At 42.7% G+C, this 18,720-nt stretch overlaps 1 protein-coding gene across 1 annotated transcript in view; it reads right to left on the bottom strand.

The window, feature by feature from the left end:
• Window positions 1-7,855, bottom strand: part of PABPC4 (poly(A) binding protein cytoplasmic 4) — a 54,642-nt gene extending 46,787 nt beyond the window's left edge. The window contains exon 1 of the mRNA XM_082248512.1: window positions 7,547-7,855. Coding sequence (XP_082104638.1) covers window positions 7,547-7,739 — 193 coding nt within the window. The 5' untranslated portion in view covers window positions 7,740-7,855. The remainder of the gene's footprint in view (window positions 1-7,546) is intronic.
• Window positions 7,856-18,720: the final 10,865 nt, after the last annotated feature.

Raw genomic sequence — 18,720 nt, 5'->3', positions numbered from 1 at the left:
TCCCCCCATTTATACTTACCTAGGTAGATGCAGCATTGGTCCCCCGATGCCTCTACACTGAGAACCGAGCGATCGAACACCGCCTGCACTCACACACTGCACTGCTGTGATCCATAGGAGATGTACAGCCAAACGGGCTTTGGCTGTACATCTCATTTAACTGGTCTGACTTTTTAAAAGGTTCTTACACTACTTTGGTATGACATTATATATATATATATATATATATATATATATATATATATATATATATATATATATATATATATATATATATATATATATATATATATATATACACACACACAACTTTAATATCACTTTCACAGGGAATACATTTAACATTATAATGAAACTGCCTGAAATTCGATATTCCTGCCTATTGTACTTAGTTTTTGGTTCCAACAGCTTAGAAGCCGATACCTGGCATCAAGCATCTACGGTAGTGGTACGCCGAAATGAACATTTTGGTGCCGATACCAAATATTCAGGATGCATTTGGCTGAAACCAAAATTTTAAAAATATATATATTATATATTTCTATAAACATTTAACTGCATTATATGCAAATTTTTAATATCATGAATTTAAATGAATATGAATTCATTGTCGGCCATTAATGCCATTTTTTGAAGCAGTGTTAAAAATTCTGCTTGCTGCATATTTGGCAAACTGCACCAAAAACGCACCTTCCCATTGCAATGCATTGAAAACGCTGGAAGAACACAACAATGTACCCGTGTTACGTTTTTGATGCATATTTTGAGACACATGACCTATGAAAAACACACCCTAAGCAAGGTAAAATCGTGGGTGTTTTAGGCACAACACTGAAAACCCTATTTTCAGCCCAATCCTTTTTGCCAGATCCCCCTGAAATATAGGAGGGACAAGTACCCAATCCAAAGCTGATCATACACTAAACAATCTGATTTTGCAACCTCTGTACAATCCTTATATTTACTGAACCTATGTAATAGGACTAATCTAAAAAATCAATACAGTTGGTATCAAATCAGGCAGCTCATTGCACTACATAGTTGTTGGTATCAGGCACCTCCTTGCACTACATAGTTGTTGGTATCAGGCAGCTCCTTGCACTACATAGTTGTTGGTATCAGGCAGCTCCTTGCACTACATAGTTGTTGGTATCAGGCACCTCCTTGCACTACATAGTTGTTGGTATCAGGCACCTCCTTGCACTACATAGTTGTTGGTATCAGGCACCTCCTTGCACTACATAGTTGTTGGTATCAGGCACCTCCTTGCACTACATAGTTGTTGGTATCAGGCACCTCCTTGCACTACATAGTTGTTGGTATCAGGCACCTCCTTGCACTACATAGTTGTTGGTATAAGGCAGCTCCTTGCACTACATAGTTGTTGGCATCAGGCACCTCTTTGCACTACATAGTTGTTGGTATAAGGCAGCTCCTTGCACTACATAGTTGTTGGCATCAGGCACCTCCTTGCACTACATAGTTGTTGGTATAAGGCAGCTCCTTGCACTACATAGTTGTTGGTATCAGGCAGCTCCTTGCACTACATAGTTGTTGGTATCAGGCAGCTCCTTGCACTACATAGTTGTTAATAGATCTAAAGAAGAGGGTACAGTCAGATTGTATAGTATATGTTCAGCTTTCGGCTACATACACACTATGATCCGATTGTACATTCTCCCTTTGACCTACCCCCAACTATATAGTGCAAAGGGGCTGTCTGATTCGATACTATCTGAAGTTTCAGTTTGTCCTCATATTGCATAGTTAGATAGAGGTAAAGGAGAGTGTACAATTAACCACTTAAGGACCAGGCCTATTTCTGACACTTCTTGTTTACAAATTAAAAATCTGTATTTTTTGCTAGAAAATGACTTAGAACCCCCAAACATTATATATTTTTTTTCAGCAGAGACCCTAGAGAACAAAATGGAGATTGTTGCAATACATTGTCACACCGTATTTGCGCAGCGATCTTACAAACGCAATTTTTATGGAAACATACACTTTAAATAAAAAAATAAGAACACAGTAAAGTTAGCCCAATTGTGAAAAATAATGTTACGCAAAGTAAATTGATACCCAACATGTCAGGCTTCAAAATTGCGCACGCTCGTGGAATGGCGACAAACATTGGTACTTAAAAATCTCCATAGGCAACGTTTTAAAAAATTCTACAGGTTACCAGTGTAGAGTTAAAGAGGGGGTCTACGGCTAGAATTATTGCTCTCGCTCTAACGATCGTGGCGATACCGCACGTGTGGTTTAAACACCGTTTACATATGTGTGCGCAACTTGCGTATGAGTTCGCTTCTGCGCGTGAGCTCGGAGGGACAGGCGCTTAAAATTTTTTTTTCTTATTTTACCTTTTATTTTTACACTGTCCCTTTAAAAAAAAAAAAAAAATGTTTTGATCACTTTTATTCCTATTACAAGAAATGTAAACACCCTTTAAGGCCGCTGGGAGGAAGCGATGTAGGATGTCGCTCCGGTCCTCCAAGGCCATAAAGTCAAATGGGGGGCAGCTTGCCCTCACTTGACTTCCTGCCTAGGAGGGGAAAGGACCGGATTGTTTTCCCCATTACCGACGGCTCCGGTAAGTAGGGAAAACGACCTGGAAGCAGGAGAGGGAGGCCTAAAAGTGATCCCGCAGCAAATCTGCCGCTGGGACCACTTTTTTTATGTGAAAGGGGACCGCACGCCCTGTAAAAAAAAAATTCTGGGGTTATGGCAGCTATCTGCTGCCATAACCCCAAAGTATCGACGTAAAACAGCACCAGCGGTCCATAAGTGGTTGTAACGGCTGAAGATAAAGCCTTCAGTGTGCAGCTCCTCCCTCGGTCCCCCCTAATACTTATCTAAGCCCGATCTCGGTCCAGCGATGTGCACGAAACCCAAGGCTCTTCTCGGTCTCTACTTCCTGACTGCCTGAGATGCAGCTGCAGGAGCCATTGGCTCCCGCCAGAGCAGGGATCCTCAAACTATGGCCCTCCAGCTGTTGCTTAACTTCACATTCCATTATGCATTGTAAAACTCTGACATTCACAGACATGACTAGGCATCATGGGAATTGTAGTTCACAGACAACTGGAGGGCCGTAGTTTGAAGACCCCTGGGCTAGAGCTTCACGATTCTGGATAAAACGAGAACCACAATTTTTTTTTTTGGTATATATGACGATTCTCACCATAACATCTTTCACATTATACAAAACAATTGAGCGAACTTTACTGTCTTTTTTTTTTTTAATTAAAGCGTATTTTTTCCCCAAAAAAAATTGCGTTTGAAAGACTGCTGTGCAAATACAGTAGAGCTGCATGAGTAAAAGTAAAAAAAAAAAAAAAAAAAAAACATTGCGATCTCAATTTAAACCCCTGCACGATCTTAATCTGGCATTTCCACGATTTATACAGCGCAGAGTTGCTCTGTGCGCACTCACAGCTATCAAAAAAAACCTCCAGCAAATGTTTAACATTGCTCAGCACTGAGAGATAACTATAAATGTATTATTTGGTTCTTTTAGTTTAAAGGGATGAACATCGATCTGTAAATGAGGGCAGTTTAACCACTTAAAGACTAAGCAAATATATATATATATATATATATATTTTTTTTTAGCAGAGACCATAGAGAATAAAATGGCGGTTGTTGCAATATTTTATATCACACAGTATTTGCGCAGCAGTCCATTTTTGGGCAATTTTGAGGGAAAAAATACACTTTAGTTTTTTTTTTTTTTTTTTTTTTTTTTAAGCAGTAAAGTTAGCCCAATTTTTTTGTATAATGTGAAAGATGAGGTTAGGCCAAGAATCGTGATCTTTATTCTAAGCAAAACAATTGTAATTCTCATTTTATTCAGAATTGTGCAGCTCTAAAATACAGTGTGACAAAACGATTACCATTTTATTCATTAGGGTCTCTGCTTAAAAAAAAAATTATATATATATATATATATATATATATATATATATATATATATATATATATATATATTAGGGCTGGGCGATTTTGCCTAAAAAAAAAATCTTCGATTTTTAAAGAAAAATTCGAGTTTCGATTCGATTTTCGATTTTTTTTTTCCAATGCACTTAAAAAATGACTGCAGAGTCTGGAGGGAGGACTGAGGAGAAGGAGAAGCGCTGTATATGTGTGTCTGACTCTGTTTGGATCAGTTGCCCATAGAGAAGATGACGGAACATCCGTACCCTGATCTCCTCTATGGTGAGAGGCTGGCAGTGACAAGGATTTCATCACTTCTGATTTTGGTGCCACCATTTCCTGGCTGCTACAAACACAATCAGTGTTTCACCAGATGAATTGCAGGGGAGATGTTAGGGGTCTGATGTCTCAATAAAGAGTACCTGTCATTGCCCAAGCTATCCTAAGGGATGTGTTTCTTCCCTTGTCATAGTAATAAAGTTAAATAAAAAAAAAAAAGTAATTAAAATATGTAAAATAAAATAAAGAAAGAAATAACAGCCTATTAGTACATATATGAGGTAATTGTATCGTCACAATGCTCCCTGTGCCTCCCATACATTCCTCTCTTGGTACACTGACACATGTATCCTGACACTCCTGTATAGAACTCACCCAGGCTGACCAGCACAACCACAAGGGCCACGATCACAGAGATCACGGTGGGGTCTTGTCTCTAGATTTCCATTCTGATGGATTCCATATCCAACGACCACTGAGGACCGCCGTCATCCTAAACCATTGCGATACCAGTTCACCAGGAGTAGCGCATGCGCAGTACAACAGACATCGCAACCCACATGTTCCTCGCCTCTCAGCTACATGTCACTTCACGCCAACCAATGAGCCGAGCGCTTCCGGGATCCGCACAGCACGCTAAAAGCCCACGGCATGTACAGACGCACCGCCCGCCCCGCAGCTGACGTCACATCCAGGCGCGGCGGTGGTCCGAGGCAGAAAAAAAGTATTGTAGAAAAAAACTCGAGTTTAAAAAAAAAAAATCGTTCCAAACTAAAAAATCGATAAATCGATTAAATCGATTTATCGCCCAGCCCTAATATATATATATATATATATATATATATATAGAGAGAGAGAGAGAGATAAATAGAGGTGAGGGATTCTAAGTTATTTTCTATCAAAAAATACTTGTAAGCAACGAGAGTCAGTAAATGGCTTAGTCTTTAAATGGTTAAACTGACCTCATTAACAGCCCATTCAGACTGGCGCGATCCGACTTCGAGGGGCGACTTCGGCGCGACTTGCAGGGACTTCACATAATGCAAGTCGCTCCCAGGTCGCCCCAAAGTAGTACAGGACACTTTTTCTAAGTCGGAGCGACTTGTGTCGCTCCTATTAGAACGGGTCCTGTGCTAATCAATGGCGAGCGACCGAGCGCGACTTGTCAGGCGGACAAGTCGCGCTAGTCTGAATGGGGTCTTACAGACCAAGTTCATCCCTTTGCTCTAAAAAAAAAAAATTATACATTGTTGATAGTTCTCTCTCAGCGCTCAGCACTGTTTCATCTGCACTCCTGTGACTCGTTTTTAGCAGAGAGAGGTCTGAAGTCCGCTCTCTGCTGACGTCACAGAAGTCAGTCCAGGCACAGCATCATCATGACCACAGAGTCGTGACCCGCCAGGTGCCTGGACCAACACCCAGGTCAAGCTCTTAGCGAGCCACTGAGAGCCTGAGCTGGCTGCTCCCCGCCCCTCCACAGCTCAGCGCTCCAATGAGCGAGGAGGGGGCAGAGTGGAGAACTGCTGACAGTCAGCAGCTCTCTGCTCGTGGAACTGTCAGAACCGAGTGATGGCAAGTGTTCGATCTCTCAGTTCTCAGTGCAGAGGCAACATTGGACCAATGCTGCATCCACCTAGGCAAGTATAAATTGGGGAAAAAACGGATTCCCATACATCTCCTTCAAGATCCTGAGGGGGGTTGAATCGAGATCCCAATTTAACAATTAATCGTGCAGCTCTTGCTGCTGCCAATCACAGCCAGCGAGGCAGGAGCGGGGCTGAGCTATACTCTGTCTTATGAACAAAGGGAGCCAGTTTGGGAGTGAGCATGCATGAGTAGCCCCACACCAAGTGGCTTGCTATGTGGGCTCCGGGCAGAGGGAGGAGTGCAGAGCAGATCCTGAGAAGAGGGGCTGCTCTGTGTAAAACCACTGCACACAGCAGGTATGTTTATTTTTAAAAGAATTGTTCCTTTAGAGCCAGTTCACATACAAGCGACCCGACTTCCCGGGGCGACCTGTGAAGTCGCGGTGCACAGCGCGCACCGCGACCTCGGAGCGGCATGCACGGACTTCATATCATTGAAGTCAATGCAGGTCGCCCCAAAGTAGTACAGGACCCTTTTTCTAAGTCGGAGCAACTTGTGTCGCTCCTATTAGAACGGGTCCTGTGCTAATCTATGGCAGGCGACTTGTCAGGCGACTTACAACGGGGTCTTACAATCACTTTAAGTGGTATTGTGTATGACAAGCTTAAAGGTGACTATACAATGCGATTGTGCCATCTCCTCTAGATCTACCGACTGTAATGCCATGGCTTACGTGATTGGACACAAGCTGAATGTATTTTTTGCAAAATTAAAGTTGTAAAGGTACAAGGTTATTTTACCTTCATGCACAAAAGTAAAAAAAAACATCTGTGTGCGGGAGCCCCCCAGGCCGCCCTATTACTTACCTGAGCCCCTTCTCAAACCAGTGACATTCACAAGAGCCTTGCCTTTTCCGAGGACTCGCACTCCTGATTGGATCACTGGCTGTGATTGGCCAATGGCTTCTGCTGCTGCCAAAAGCCAATCAGTAGACAGAAGGGGGGGGGGCGAACCACAGATCCATGTCTGAATGGAGACACAGAGCGGTGGGTCAGCAGTGCGCGTTCTTGGGTGCCCCCACAGCAAGCTGCTTGCTGTGGGGGCATCTGGCAGGAACCAGGAGCGCCGATGAGGGACCTGAGAAGAGAAGGAACCAGGCTGCTCTGTGAAAAAATACTGCACAGAGCACGCAAGTATAACATGTTTGTTAAAAAAAAAAAAAAAAAAAAAAAAAAAAAAAAAAACAAACCTCATGGTTATCCAATTTTGTGCCAAATAAGCCCATCAGTCGTGATTCACATATTTGTGATGACAGACATCGCATGTGATTCGGAGTGCACTGCTCTGCAAATCACATGCGATGTCTGTGCGATGCAAATTCAGTCATACAGATTGTATGGCTGAACTTGCATCACGTTCGGACACAACTCGCACAGGACCCTTTTTTGGATCCGCATCAGAATTGGATCTCATGGGGGTTCACACCTATGCGATCCGACTCATGTCCGAACTGACAGTTCGCACTGCGATATGCAAACTGATCTGGAGGTGTCATTAACTTTTTATTGACACCCCAAACGATTTGCATATGCCAGTGTGAACTGCCTGCGATTTAAATGCGATGCAGGAACCCATAGTGGATTAGCATCGCATATATGTGAACCGGCTAGTGCCCTTGGGATCCGATTCTAGTGCAGCGAGTGCCAGCTCCTATGCCCATGCTCTGGTGTGGCCCACTTACCATCTGCAGGCTGCTGGAAGTTGACATAGGCATATCCGAGCGATCTTCGTGTGATCATGTCCCTGCACACTCGTATAGACAGGACAGGTCCTGCAGGACTGAACTTCTCATACAGCATGGCCTCTGTGACATCAGGGTGCAGGTCCCCCACATACAGGGACGCCATAGGGTAGCTGCTGGTAGCCGTGTGCATCTCCCAACCCACAACTCAGCGAAGAAGAAGAGAGGAGGACGATCGGTCTCCACAGGAGAAATAACAAGCTTCTTAAGGCGAGAGGCTGTCCGCAAGCAACAGGCGTGTGGGAGCGGGTGACTGGGGTGAGAACTCCTCACTGGGTTCAGGGGGGCTGCAGCCAGAGCGCGGCCTAGGCAGGGACAGCACGATGGAGGAGGAGAGCAGCGTGTGTGGAGCGGAGTGTGCTTTCACTAGACGAGCGGCTGGTGTTTAGTGAAGGGACCGGGGGGTTATTTCTTGCTTTAGGTTCTATAGAACGAGCGTCGTGCGGTTACCCCTTTGTCTTTATAGTAGTTTTTTTTTTTATACGCCCCGGTCACCCACGGGAAAGCACGCTCTGGCCAGCACCCCGCTGCGCAGGGAAGACAAGAGAGACCGGAGAAGGCAGGATGAGCTGCTTTTATATCCAGGTCTCACGAAAGCCGGTGTGCTGATAATTCACAGCGCCCTCTGCTGCTCGCCAGGGGCACAGTGAAATGGAGTTCTGTTCCCCTGCCTGCAAAGCAACAGCTTTCTTTTACAAAATATTTTTTTTTGCAAATTAGTTCAACAATGAGTTGGTCACAATAAATATAGCATAAGAGCCGGTTCACACTGAGGCAATCCGACTTTGGGGGGCGACCTGTGAAGTCGCGTGCACCGCTGTGCACCGCAACTTGCAGGGACTTCACACAATGAAAGTCTATGCAAGTCGCTCCCAAGTCGCCCCAAAGTAGCAGGGCAGCCATCAGAAAATTTGGGGCCCCTTACAAAGCTTTAGGCCTGGGCCCCCCAGGCTTGACCACCAACATTCCCCAGGGCCTCGCAGTGCCCCTGTACCCACATGAAAAGAATGCACCAAGGGCAGGTGCTCCTCCCACCCCTGCCATCTCCTGACCCTGCCGGACAGCTGGGCCCCTCAGGATGCCTGGGCCCCCTACATGTGTATGGGCTGTCCCCCCCTGATGGCAGCCCTGCAAAGTAGTACAGGACCCTTTTTCTAAGTCGGAGCGACTTGTGTCGCTCCTATTAGAACGGGTCCTGTACTACTCAATGGACCGCGACCGACCGCGACTTGTCAGGCTGACAAGTCACCTGACAAGTCGCGCTAGTCTGAATGGGCTCTAAAGGAGAACTCCCAACTGAGGGAATCAAAAAGAATGTTACATAATTTCCTAATGCAGTATATGATACTGACTGAAGTCCTCAAGTCCTTGATGAAGAATGCTTGATACTCCAGACCAGCCTTTCTCAACCATTTCAACACAAAGGAACCCTTGAAATAAATTTCTGGTCTCGGGGAACCCCTGCTAGAAATTAAAAATCTACAACTCATGACACATTAGTGTGACAGTCAGTGGAAAGAATGTTCCTTACTATTTTCATCATTGGGAAGAATTACCCCCTTACAGATAGCTAAAAGGACAATAGTGTCATTGGGCACTTATCTGAGAAGCAGAAATTGTCCATTGTTCAAGGAACCCCTAGCAACCTCAGGAGGAACCCTGGTTGAGAAACCCTGCTCCAGACTGTAGTGCATGGTGGATTAAAACCTTGACACCTAAATTTGTTAGTGGAGAACACAAGACGGTTCAACTGGTATAGAGTGAATGTCTATGTAAATAAGTATACGATCTACTAGTGAGAAGATTTGGTTATTGTAACCATCTTCACCAAAACCATGCCCGACAGCCTGGTGGGTAATAAAAACAGTAATACATAAAAGGAGTAGATCTAGAGGGAATGCTGGAAAATAGAGGGTAAAGGAAAATAAAAAGAGCCAAGAGGAGAGTGGAAAGAAGGGGAGTCCAATGGGGTGTACAACAGGGGATCACTCAAATTGAGAGGAGCTTATTATCGAATCTGGAAGGTAGATATTGTATATGATATCCACGGTAGCCAGACCCTGAGAGATTTGTCATGGGTATCCAAAGCAAAGGCCGTTGGTTTCTCATTTATTATGATATCATTTATACGGTCCTTAACTGCTTCAAATGGTCAGCTTACTTGCAGTAAAAAAGATGCAGAGCCAATTGGCACTCTGGGCGAAGCAGTTCTGAAATTGGTATACAAAGAAGGGCCTCGTAAGGGTCCCTTTTGAGGTTGGTGGGAAATATGTTACGAAGATGGGTATAAATCCTGACCCATAGTCTACATACCTTAGGACAGGAGTGTTAAACTCAATTTAATCGCGGGCCGCATCAGCATTATGATTGCCCTCAAAAGGGCCGGTTGTATCTGTAAGACTAGATGTCAAGAGCATCCCCTACCATTACATAAGACGTTAAGAGCCTCTCCACCATCAAAAGTTGAGTCCCCAACTCTCCCTTACATCACAGTGCACCTCCCTTACCTTGTGGTGCTGCTGGGAAGAAGCTGGAGACATTGCTGGAAAGCAGAAAGTATAAGGTCTGGAGGAGGACTGGAGCTCTCCTGCAGCTACAGGAGAGGTGCGAGGGCCACATAAAATGGCCTGGAGGGCCGGATTCGGCCCGCGGGCCTTGTGTTTGACACCTGTGCCTTAGGACATGCCCACCAAATATAAGCCATTGTTCCTTCCTGAGATCATCCCCGGAAGCAAAGAGGGGAATAAGATGGAATGAATCGGGCTAGTCTAGCTGGTGCAAAGGTACCATCCATATAGCACTATGTAGACGTTCTCCAATATTAGAACATTCTTGGAGCTTTTTGAAAGGGCTATTGTCATGATCTGCCAGCCCTCTGGGTCTATCAGTGGGAGGATAGTGCCCCATCATTGTTATCAGTGGAAGGAATAGTGCCCCATCATTGGTATCAGTGGGAGGAATAGTGCCCCATCATTGGTATTAGTGGGAGGAATAGTGCCCCATCATTGACATTATTGGGTGGAATGGTGCCCCTATCTTTGATGTCAGTGGAAGAAATAGTTCCCAATCCTTGATGTCAGTGGGAGCAATAGTTCCCCGTCATTAGTGGCCGTAGATGGAATAGTGCCCTACCCTTGGTGTTAGTGGGAGGACTATTGCCCCATCATTGATGTCAGAGGAAGGAATTATGCCAGATAAATCAAGAAAAGGGCCACATCCAGTTCACAAGCTACAGTTTGGAGACCACTGCCATAGAGGGATCTAAATTGGCACTCATTCTTTGAAATGACCTACTTGCTCAATGTGCACATTGATCCGCCATGACTTTGACACGATCAGAGGGTGGCTTTCCGTGGCAGAGGTTCACATTAGCTCTATGGGGGCCTCTCATACAGCACAACTGTCAGACTTGCAATCTCTGGTTCAATCCCTAACAAGCAAGGTGGAGGATACTGAAAATAGACAGTGGAAGAACTACATAAGAGTGGTAGACCTGCCAGAGGGGCAAAAGGTTCGCATCCCCACCATTTTTTGCCACCAACTTATGTTGTGGAGGGGGCTCATAGAGTTCCCACTGGTAACCGCCCCTCTAGTGCACCATCTGAACTTTAGGGAGAGAGATATGATACTTGCTGAGGCCAGGAAATGGATGGAACTTCCATTTGAGAATACTTAAGTGATGCTCTTTCCAGACTTCTCGGCTGAAACACAAAAGCGCCACCATTCCTTCAATAAGGTTCGCTAAAGGCTACGCGAGACGGGCATCAGCTACAGTATTTTGTACCCCAGTGGATTCCGGGTCCCACATCAAGGTGCTGTCCAGTTCTTTGATACCTCTCTGGAGGCTAATGAGTGGATCAACACTTTGTGAGGGCCTTATACTTTCAGTGCAAGCATCGCTTCTGGAATATGTGCCTATGCTGGAGTGATATTCAGCTGCAATGGTTTGACTGTTCTTGCGTTCTCCTTTTTTACCATAAAACATTGGGAGACTTTTTGTGGTCCTGCAAACAGACCCGTTACTCTACCTCCTCAGGCATGGAGCTTTGCCTGATCTACAGTTGTTGGTGGACTAGTAAACACTGCTAAAGTCCTGTTTCTCACACTTTAAGTGCAGTTTAGGGTCAAAGCTACGTGAATCAGTTACTGTATGTGTTTTGTTTTACACAGCAGCAGGGGTTTTTTCAATGGGGTTTGGTTTATGCTAACAATTCTGTGCAATAGTCTGCTCTTTATAGGATGTGATATATCTGCTGTGGAGCTTTATGGAAATGTTGGTACCCTTTGGCATCAGCTATTATCCTGTATTAACATGTTGCTTTGACTAGATTATGTCAGTGTTCATGCCTAATATACTGTCTCAGAACGTCCAAGGCCTGGACGATAAATTTCGAAGAGCCTTGATTTTCCAATATCTGAAGCCCATAAAACAGAGGTCTTCAAACTATGGCCCTCCAGTTATTCAGGAACTACATTTCCCATCATGCCTAGTCATGGCTGTGCAGAGTTTTACAATGCCTCATGGGATGTGTAGTTCCGTAACAGCTGGAGGGCTGTAGTTTGAGGATCCCTGCCTTAAAGCCTCACATTGTGTTCCTTCAGGAAAACCATCTGGATGGTAACAGGGTTTTGGCCTTGCGCCGTCTGTGGATTCATAAGGCTCTCCATACCACTTACTGTAACTATGCCCAGGGGGTATCTATTTTATTTAGTAATGTCCAGGCTGGACATACCCCTTAATAAAAGAACAAAGACTGCTTGCTATGCAAAGAGAAGGTTTATTTACCACATGTGGGAGAAAAATAAAAACAGTAGGCTAGTAGGTTATTGTTCAGATTCTATGTCAGATATACACTGCTTTTATACACCTATTACAATCCAAAGGCTTAGGCTGATATTACATAACATACTACAGAGCAAATAAGATGTACATATTTAACATATTTTTTTTATAAGTTCAAAACAACTGTTTTTAACCTTCCAGCTGAAGGCCACTCATAACAACTGTGATAACTGATTTTTTAGATATGACTAGATTATGCAGGTGTTCTAATTAAACAAAATAACATCCTGGCCTCCTGGCCCGCTCCTTAACAACCAGCTATTCTTCACACAGAACTCAAATTGGTTGATCGTTTTTCAACCGATCTGAATTTGAATCGTTCAGAAAATTTGGAATTCGTTCTGAAGATCTTAACCAAAATATTGGCCACTAGACTGTTTAGAGATATCACAGCGCTAGTTGATATCGATCAGACAGGGTCATACCTAAAAATCTGCAGATACTAATATGAGAAGGCTTTTTACGCACTTGCAGGTTGACCATGCTGCTCAGGGGACGAGGGTAGCGCTTTCTCCTGACTTGGAGAAAGCCTTTAATTCAGTAGATTGGACATATATGGCCATGGGGTTACCTCCTATGGGTTTTGGGCCCCAGTTCCTTACATGGATCACCTTACTATATATAGTCATCTGGTTGCGGCCTTCCATATTGGTACAGTAGTTTGCTCTTTGTATCTGATGGGCAGGGGTACACAACAGGGAGGTCCCCTTTCCCCCTCCTTGTTCGTGCTCATGATTGAGCCCATCGCCATTGCCCTACGTACTTCGTTGTTCGGCACTTGAAGTGGGAGGAATCCGCGAATGTACAGCTCTTTATGCAGACGATTTGTTACTCTTCATGCAAGACCCAAGCCCATCCTTGCACACAGTTTTTAGGATTCTCACAGATTTTGCACAGTTTTCGGGCCTTAGAGTAAATTGGGCTAAGTCAAGTGTAATGCCAATTGACGCCAGGGCTCAGGCTCATGCTAATCCAGAAATTCCTATAGTTTGGGTGTCTAATTTAATTTATCTTGGAATCCAAATATCGCCTAGGGTCAGGGATTATCTGCCACTTAATTTACTGCCTTTAATACCCAAGGCTAAATGCCAGCTGGAGGCCTTACGCCATCTACCTTTGTCCTTAATAGGTCGGGTCAATCTCCTAAAAATTCAAATTTTGCCTAGTAGTTAGTTTTCTATGTATAGATTGAATCTGGTCCAGGAGACTGGTGTATGTTTTTGTAATTGTTTTTTACTTGTTTTTTTTCTGCTGTTTAAAAACATAATACGCAATTTAAAAAAAAAAAAAAAAAAGACGTTCTGCTTCGTATTTTGTTCCCCTGTTGTATGTGTCACTTTCCTTGGTGAAGGGCATATTAACAAGGGAAGGCAGTGTCAGGCGTACAGTCCAGACATGGCAAACTTTGTTGATGACCCGCCCTTCAGTGGGACTCAATCCCGGGTTCCACACGCATAGACTAACTATTGGTGAGAAATTGTTTAAACTATGGTAATGCATTGCAAGAGGGACTAGATTATACTTAGAAATGTTGTGTTATGTAATGTAAACTACTTCAACTGTTAAGTGATGTTAAACAGTAAAGATAATTCTTGAGAAAGAAGAGTTGCCTGGTCTGAATTTTTTTGGAAGATAAATTGTATTACTAATGGGTGTATTCATGGTGTATTCAGAAGAACCGGGAATTGAGAGCAATCCATGTTTAAACCAAACGTTAAGCAGAAGAGTAAGTATTCAGTATAAGTGTAACCAATCTAACCCTTAAGGTTATGTTTAAACCCAATTCCAAAAAAGTTGGGATGCTGTGTTAAACCTACTTAAAAACACAATGCAATGATTTGAAAATCTCATAAAGCCATATTTTATTCACAATAGAAAACATTGTAAATGTTTGAGAAAACTGAGAAAATGTTTGATGGTTTCCCTTTGTCTTTGGAAGAAGTTTCCAGAGCTTAGGGCAGGAAATTCAAATCAAAGTGTAAATTAAACCCCCCAAATTCATGGATGCTAGGTCTTCTTTATGCCTAATCCCTTTAAAAGGCAGGTTCTGCTGCCATAAAGCTCTCTGCAAAACATGTGAATTTGTTAAACATGGACAAAAACAATTTACCACTAAAGACAAGACCTACGGGATTGATTATTTCTACAATTGTTCTACCGATTTTGTAGTGTATTGCCTTACTTTTCCTTGCGGGTTATTGTATGTGGGTCATACTTTTAGACCCCTTAGACAACATTTTGGTGAACATCGCCATCTTATGGAAGAAAGCGAAGATAAGCACAGTGTGCCTTGCCATTTTTTAGAAACACATCATAAGTCTACCATGGGGCTACAAGTTTGGATCATTGAGGCCATGCCCAGGGGTCTCGTTGAGGCAGAACACGTTCCTAAGCTTTGCCAACTAGAGACCTACTGGATTTAGATGTTTGATATCCTTTCCCCTGGAGGGCTCAATGAGGAGTTAGAGAATGCCACCATTCTTTTATGATAACCTTTTAACACAATAACAGTATCTTTTTCATCTTTTTCAGTTTGTTTTGTTTATTATGTACATAACCTGTAAGATAATTTTTTATTATTTTATTATAACATGTACAGTTTCTGACACTATTACGTTTATATTAATAATTTTTTGAATGTTATTTTCAGGGAACATACTATCACACCTAATTTATGGGGGGATAGGATCTGTACATCAATAATAAGTACCACATATACAGTTGCATAATGTTAGGAATACAGTCCAGGGGTTGTATAATATTTATTAATAAAAGACGTCCCTTATAAATATAGAAAAATATATATGATCAAGTCTGCCCAATGTATCCACTCCACATCCCTGAAATCGTATAAATTGTTTGGAAAGACAGAGTGACTGGTCCCAGCATCCAATCTATGTCTTACATAATTATGGGACTTTGTAGGAGTGGATCATATAGTAATGGAGGCAAGCACAGAAGATAAAATTAAATAATTTATTACAGAGGAATCATATAAAATCCAACATGAATAAAAACAAAAATGTGTGTGCACATATACAATACATAGCATGTAAAGATGAATCTCAGAAAGGCGTCCAACATTCAACGCATTTCGCGGACTGCTTATAAATCTCTTGGGACAACTTTTATCATTGATCATTTTGGCTACATGAATTCAGGTAACTAATTTTTTTTTGTTATACATTTATAATCATTTGGCTTAGTAGTGATAAAGCCATCAACTTTTCTTCTTGTCATTTTTTTTAGTATTTATTAATTTTTATGTTTTTAATTGTAGTTATTTAATAATGTATTCATTATTTTAATTACCGTCATGTAATATACGTTATGATTATATGTTTTATTCAATCAACCGGTACCTGCAACTTGTTTTGGTCTGGTTTATTTAACTCCACACAGACCTTGATAAAGCTATAATGGCATTTTAATCCTTGATTTATTTGTATAGATTAAGCATATTATGTTTTTTACTAGTGTATATTTTTTTAATGTAATTTGTAAGAATTTTCATTCATGCCGAGTGTATTAGTTCCACAGAACCTTGTGCCTACTTAAATTGCTCCTTTAAACCTGATTGTCAGCTTTCGAGAGGAGCGTGCATGTCTGAACTTGGCATTGCACATGCTCCAAAATGCATTGCGCATCCTTCCCCTTGGTGATGTCATCCCGCTAGCATGGTTGTCCATGCTGCACTCCACCGAATCTTCTGCCTCCACTGCGACTTTGGATGTGAGTGGCCAGCTACCTCGTCTTATTCCACGGCTGATGTGAACAGCTTGGCTCTTCATGCAGCAGATGTCCACCATTTGATGGGCCTTTTTATTCTTTTAACATGTGAGTGACCATTTTGGAGTTTTAATACCAGTTTCCACTTTATACTACACTTAGTTGCACTTTTCCCCTTTCACTTTACTTCAGGAAATTGAACTAACTGGTCTAATTATTTATTATGCTATGGCCATTCCCTGGGGAGGTGTGCCCAGGAGTTGGTAAATAGTCTGGAGCCCTTGGGAGACTGCTTACCTCTAAGGCTTCCTATGGACTGAGTTGCTGTTCTGCAGGGTCTCAGTTGTGGCAGGCCTCAAGTCCTGGAAATAATCTGGAGCTGAATGTAGGATTTCTCTACAGTGGGATGTGGTCTGGAGAGGCAGAGTCACTGGACCTTGTCCTGAGGAAGCTGGAAAGAGTCAGCTGTCCTGGGGATTTGTGAGTAAAGACCCCAACTGACCCCCCTTTGACTCTGAAGCACCCTTAATTAGCACTGGTTACCTATAGCTATACGGCCTTGCAGGGTAACAAGATGCCTAAAAGATTTGCCTCATGGTCTTGGATTTGGTGCACATATACTATGAAAGTCTTCACTTGCTTGGATGTCTAGGCTTTCGGTTTGGTTTGCTGTACCTTTAGGAGGAGGGGGTTGCCTCCTGCTCCTTGTTTGTGCCATGATAAATATATGCTGCAAAGTTCTGAGTTATTGATCAGACTTTTCAGAGTGCCTTGACGTGGCATTGTCAACATGTATTCCTGGATGCAACAACCATTAAAGAGGGACAAAATCTGTGTATAGGTATCAATTTCACAAATATTACATCCATGACAACATATTTACTTTATTACAAATTTTAGCTTTTCTTATATACCCCAAAAAAAGAGAGTATTGTGCCAATAAGAAATACATATCATAAACCTTATCTCAACATCACATTTTTGTTAAGTCTTCCAAAAAGAGCTAAATAGCTAAAAACTATAGACCAGAGAGGACACACCATTACTATTGCATTCTCATGTGTACGATATTTGTAATTCAGTTCATAAACCACACACAGCTCTATAAACCACATACACTATATTGTCAAAAGTATTGGGACACCTGCCTTTACACGCACATAAACTTCACTGGCATCCTAGTCCTTATCCGTTGCGTTCAATTGAGTTGGACCACAATTTGCAGCTATAACAGCCTTAACTCTTCTGGGAAAGCTGTCTACAAGGTTTAGGAGTGTGTCTATAGAAATGTTTGACCATTCTTCCAGAAGCGCATTTGTGAGGTCAGAAACTGATGTTGGACCAGAAGGCCTCACAGTCTCCATTCTAATTCATCCATATCGGGTTGAGGTGAGGACCCTGTGTAGGCCATTTATTCATGCCATATCCATGTCTTTATGGACCTTGCTTTGTACACTGGTGCGTAGTCATGTTGGAACAGGAAGGGGCATCCCCAAACTGTTCCCACAAGGTTAGGAGCATGAAATTGTTCAAAGTGTCTTTGTTTGCTGATACCTTAAGAGTTCTCTTCACTGGAACTAAGGGGCAAACCCAACCCCTAAAAAAACAACACCACACCATAATCCCCCCTCCACCAAATGTTTTGGACCAATGCACAAAGCAGGGTCCAAAAAAACATAGATAAGCGAGTTTGGGGTGGAGGAACTTGACTGGCTGTAAGGGAGTCCTGACCTCAACCCGATTAGAAGGGAGGCTGTGAGCCGGGCCTTTTTGCCCAATATTAGTGCCTAACCTCACAAATGCTCTTCTGGATGAATGATCAAACATTCCCATAGACACCTTGTTGACAGCCTTTGTCAGAAGAGTGGAGGCTGTTATAGCTGCAAAGGGGTGGCCAACTCAATATTGAACTCTACGGACTAAGACTGGGATGTCATTCAAGTTCATGTGCGTGTAAAGGTAGGCGTCCCAATACCTTTGACAATATAGTGTATATACATTGGTCACCATATACTGTACTATGGAATCACAAAGACCAGTTCATGTTGGTTTGAATATGTGGTTACATTTTTGGAATTCATATATTTCACTTTAAATCCACGGCTGCCATATTCAGCTTAACTTATTCTCTTATGTATCCACTATACTGTTAAAGCAAACTTTATCAACTGTTCACCAATTTCACCAATACCTATCTATAACTTGATCATGATGAGTGGATGTGATATTGGGTATCTATAGTTGCTTTGAGGGATCTATTGTTGCTGGGAGACCTATTGTTGCTGGGTGATCTGTAGTTGCTGGGAGTAATCTATTGTTGCTGGGGGGACCTAATGTTACTGGGAGTGATCTGTTGTAGCTAGGAGGGATCTAATTTTGCTAGGAAGTCTATAGTTGCTGTGAAGATCTATTATTGCTGGGGGGTCCTGCTGTTGCTGGGCAGGATCTATTGTTGCTGGCTGGCTGCAGGGAATCTATTTTACTGCCTTTCATTAGCAAATTCTCTACAAATTACTTAGCACCCAAAAATTATACTTGGTTC

Source organism: Pelophylax lessonae (genome assembly GCF_965119305.1).
Source record: "Pelophylax lessonae genome assembly, chromosome: 2".
Classification (NCBI taxonomy): domain Eukaryota; kingdom Metazoa; phylum Chordata; class Amphibia; order Anura; family Ranidae; genus Pelophylax; species Pelophylax lessonae.
Note: the sequence above shows the minus strand (reverse complement) of the source record. Positions and strands in the feature narration are given on the sequence as shown.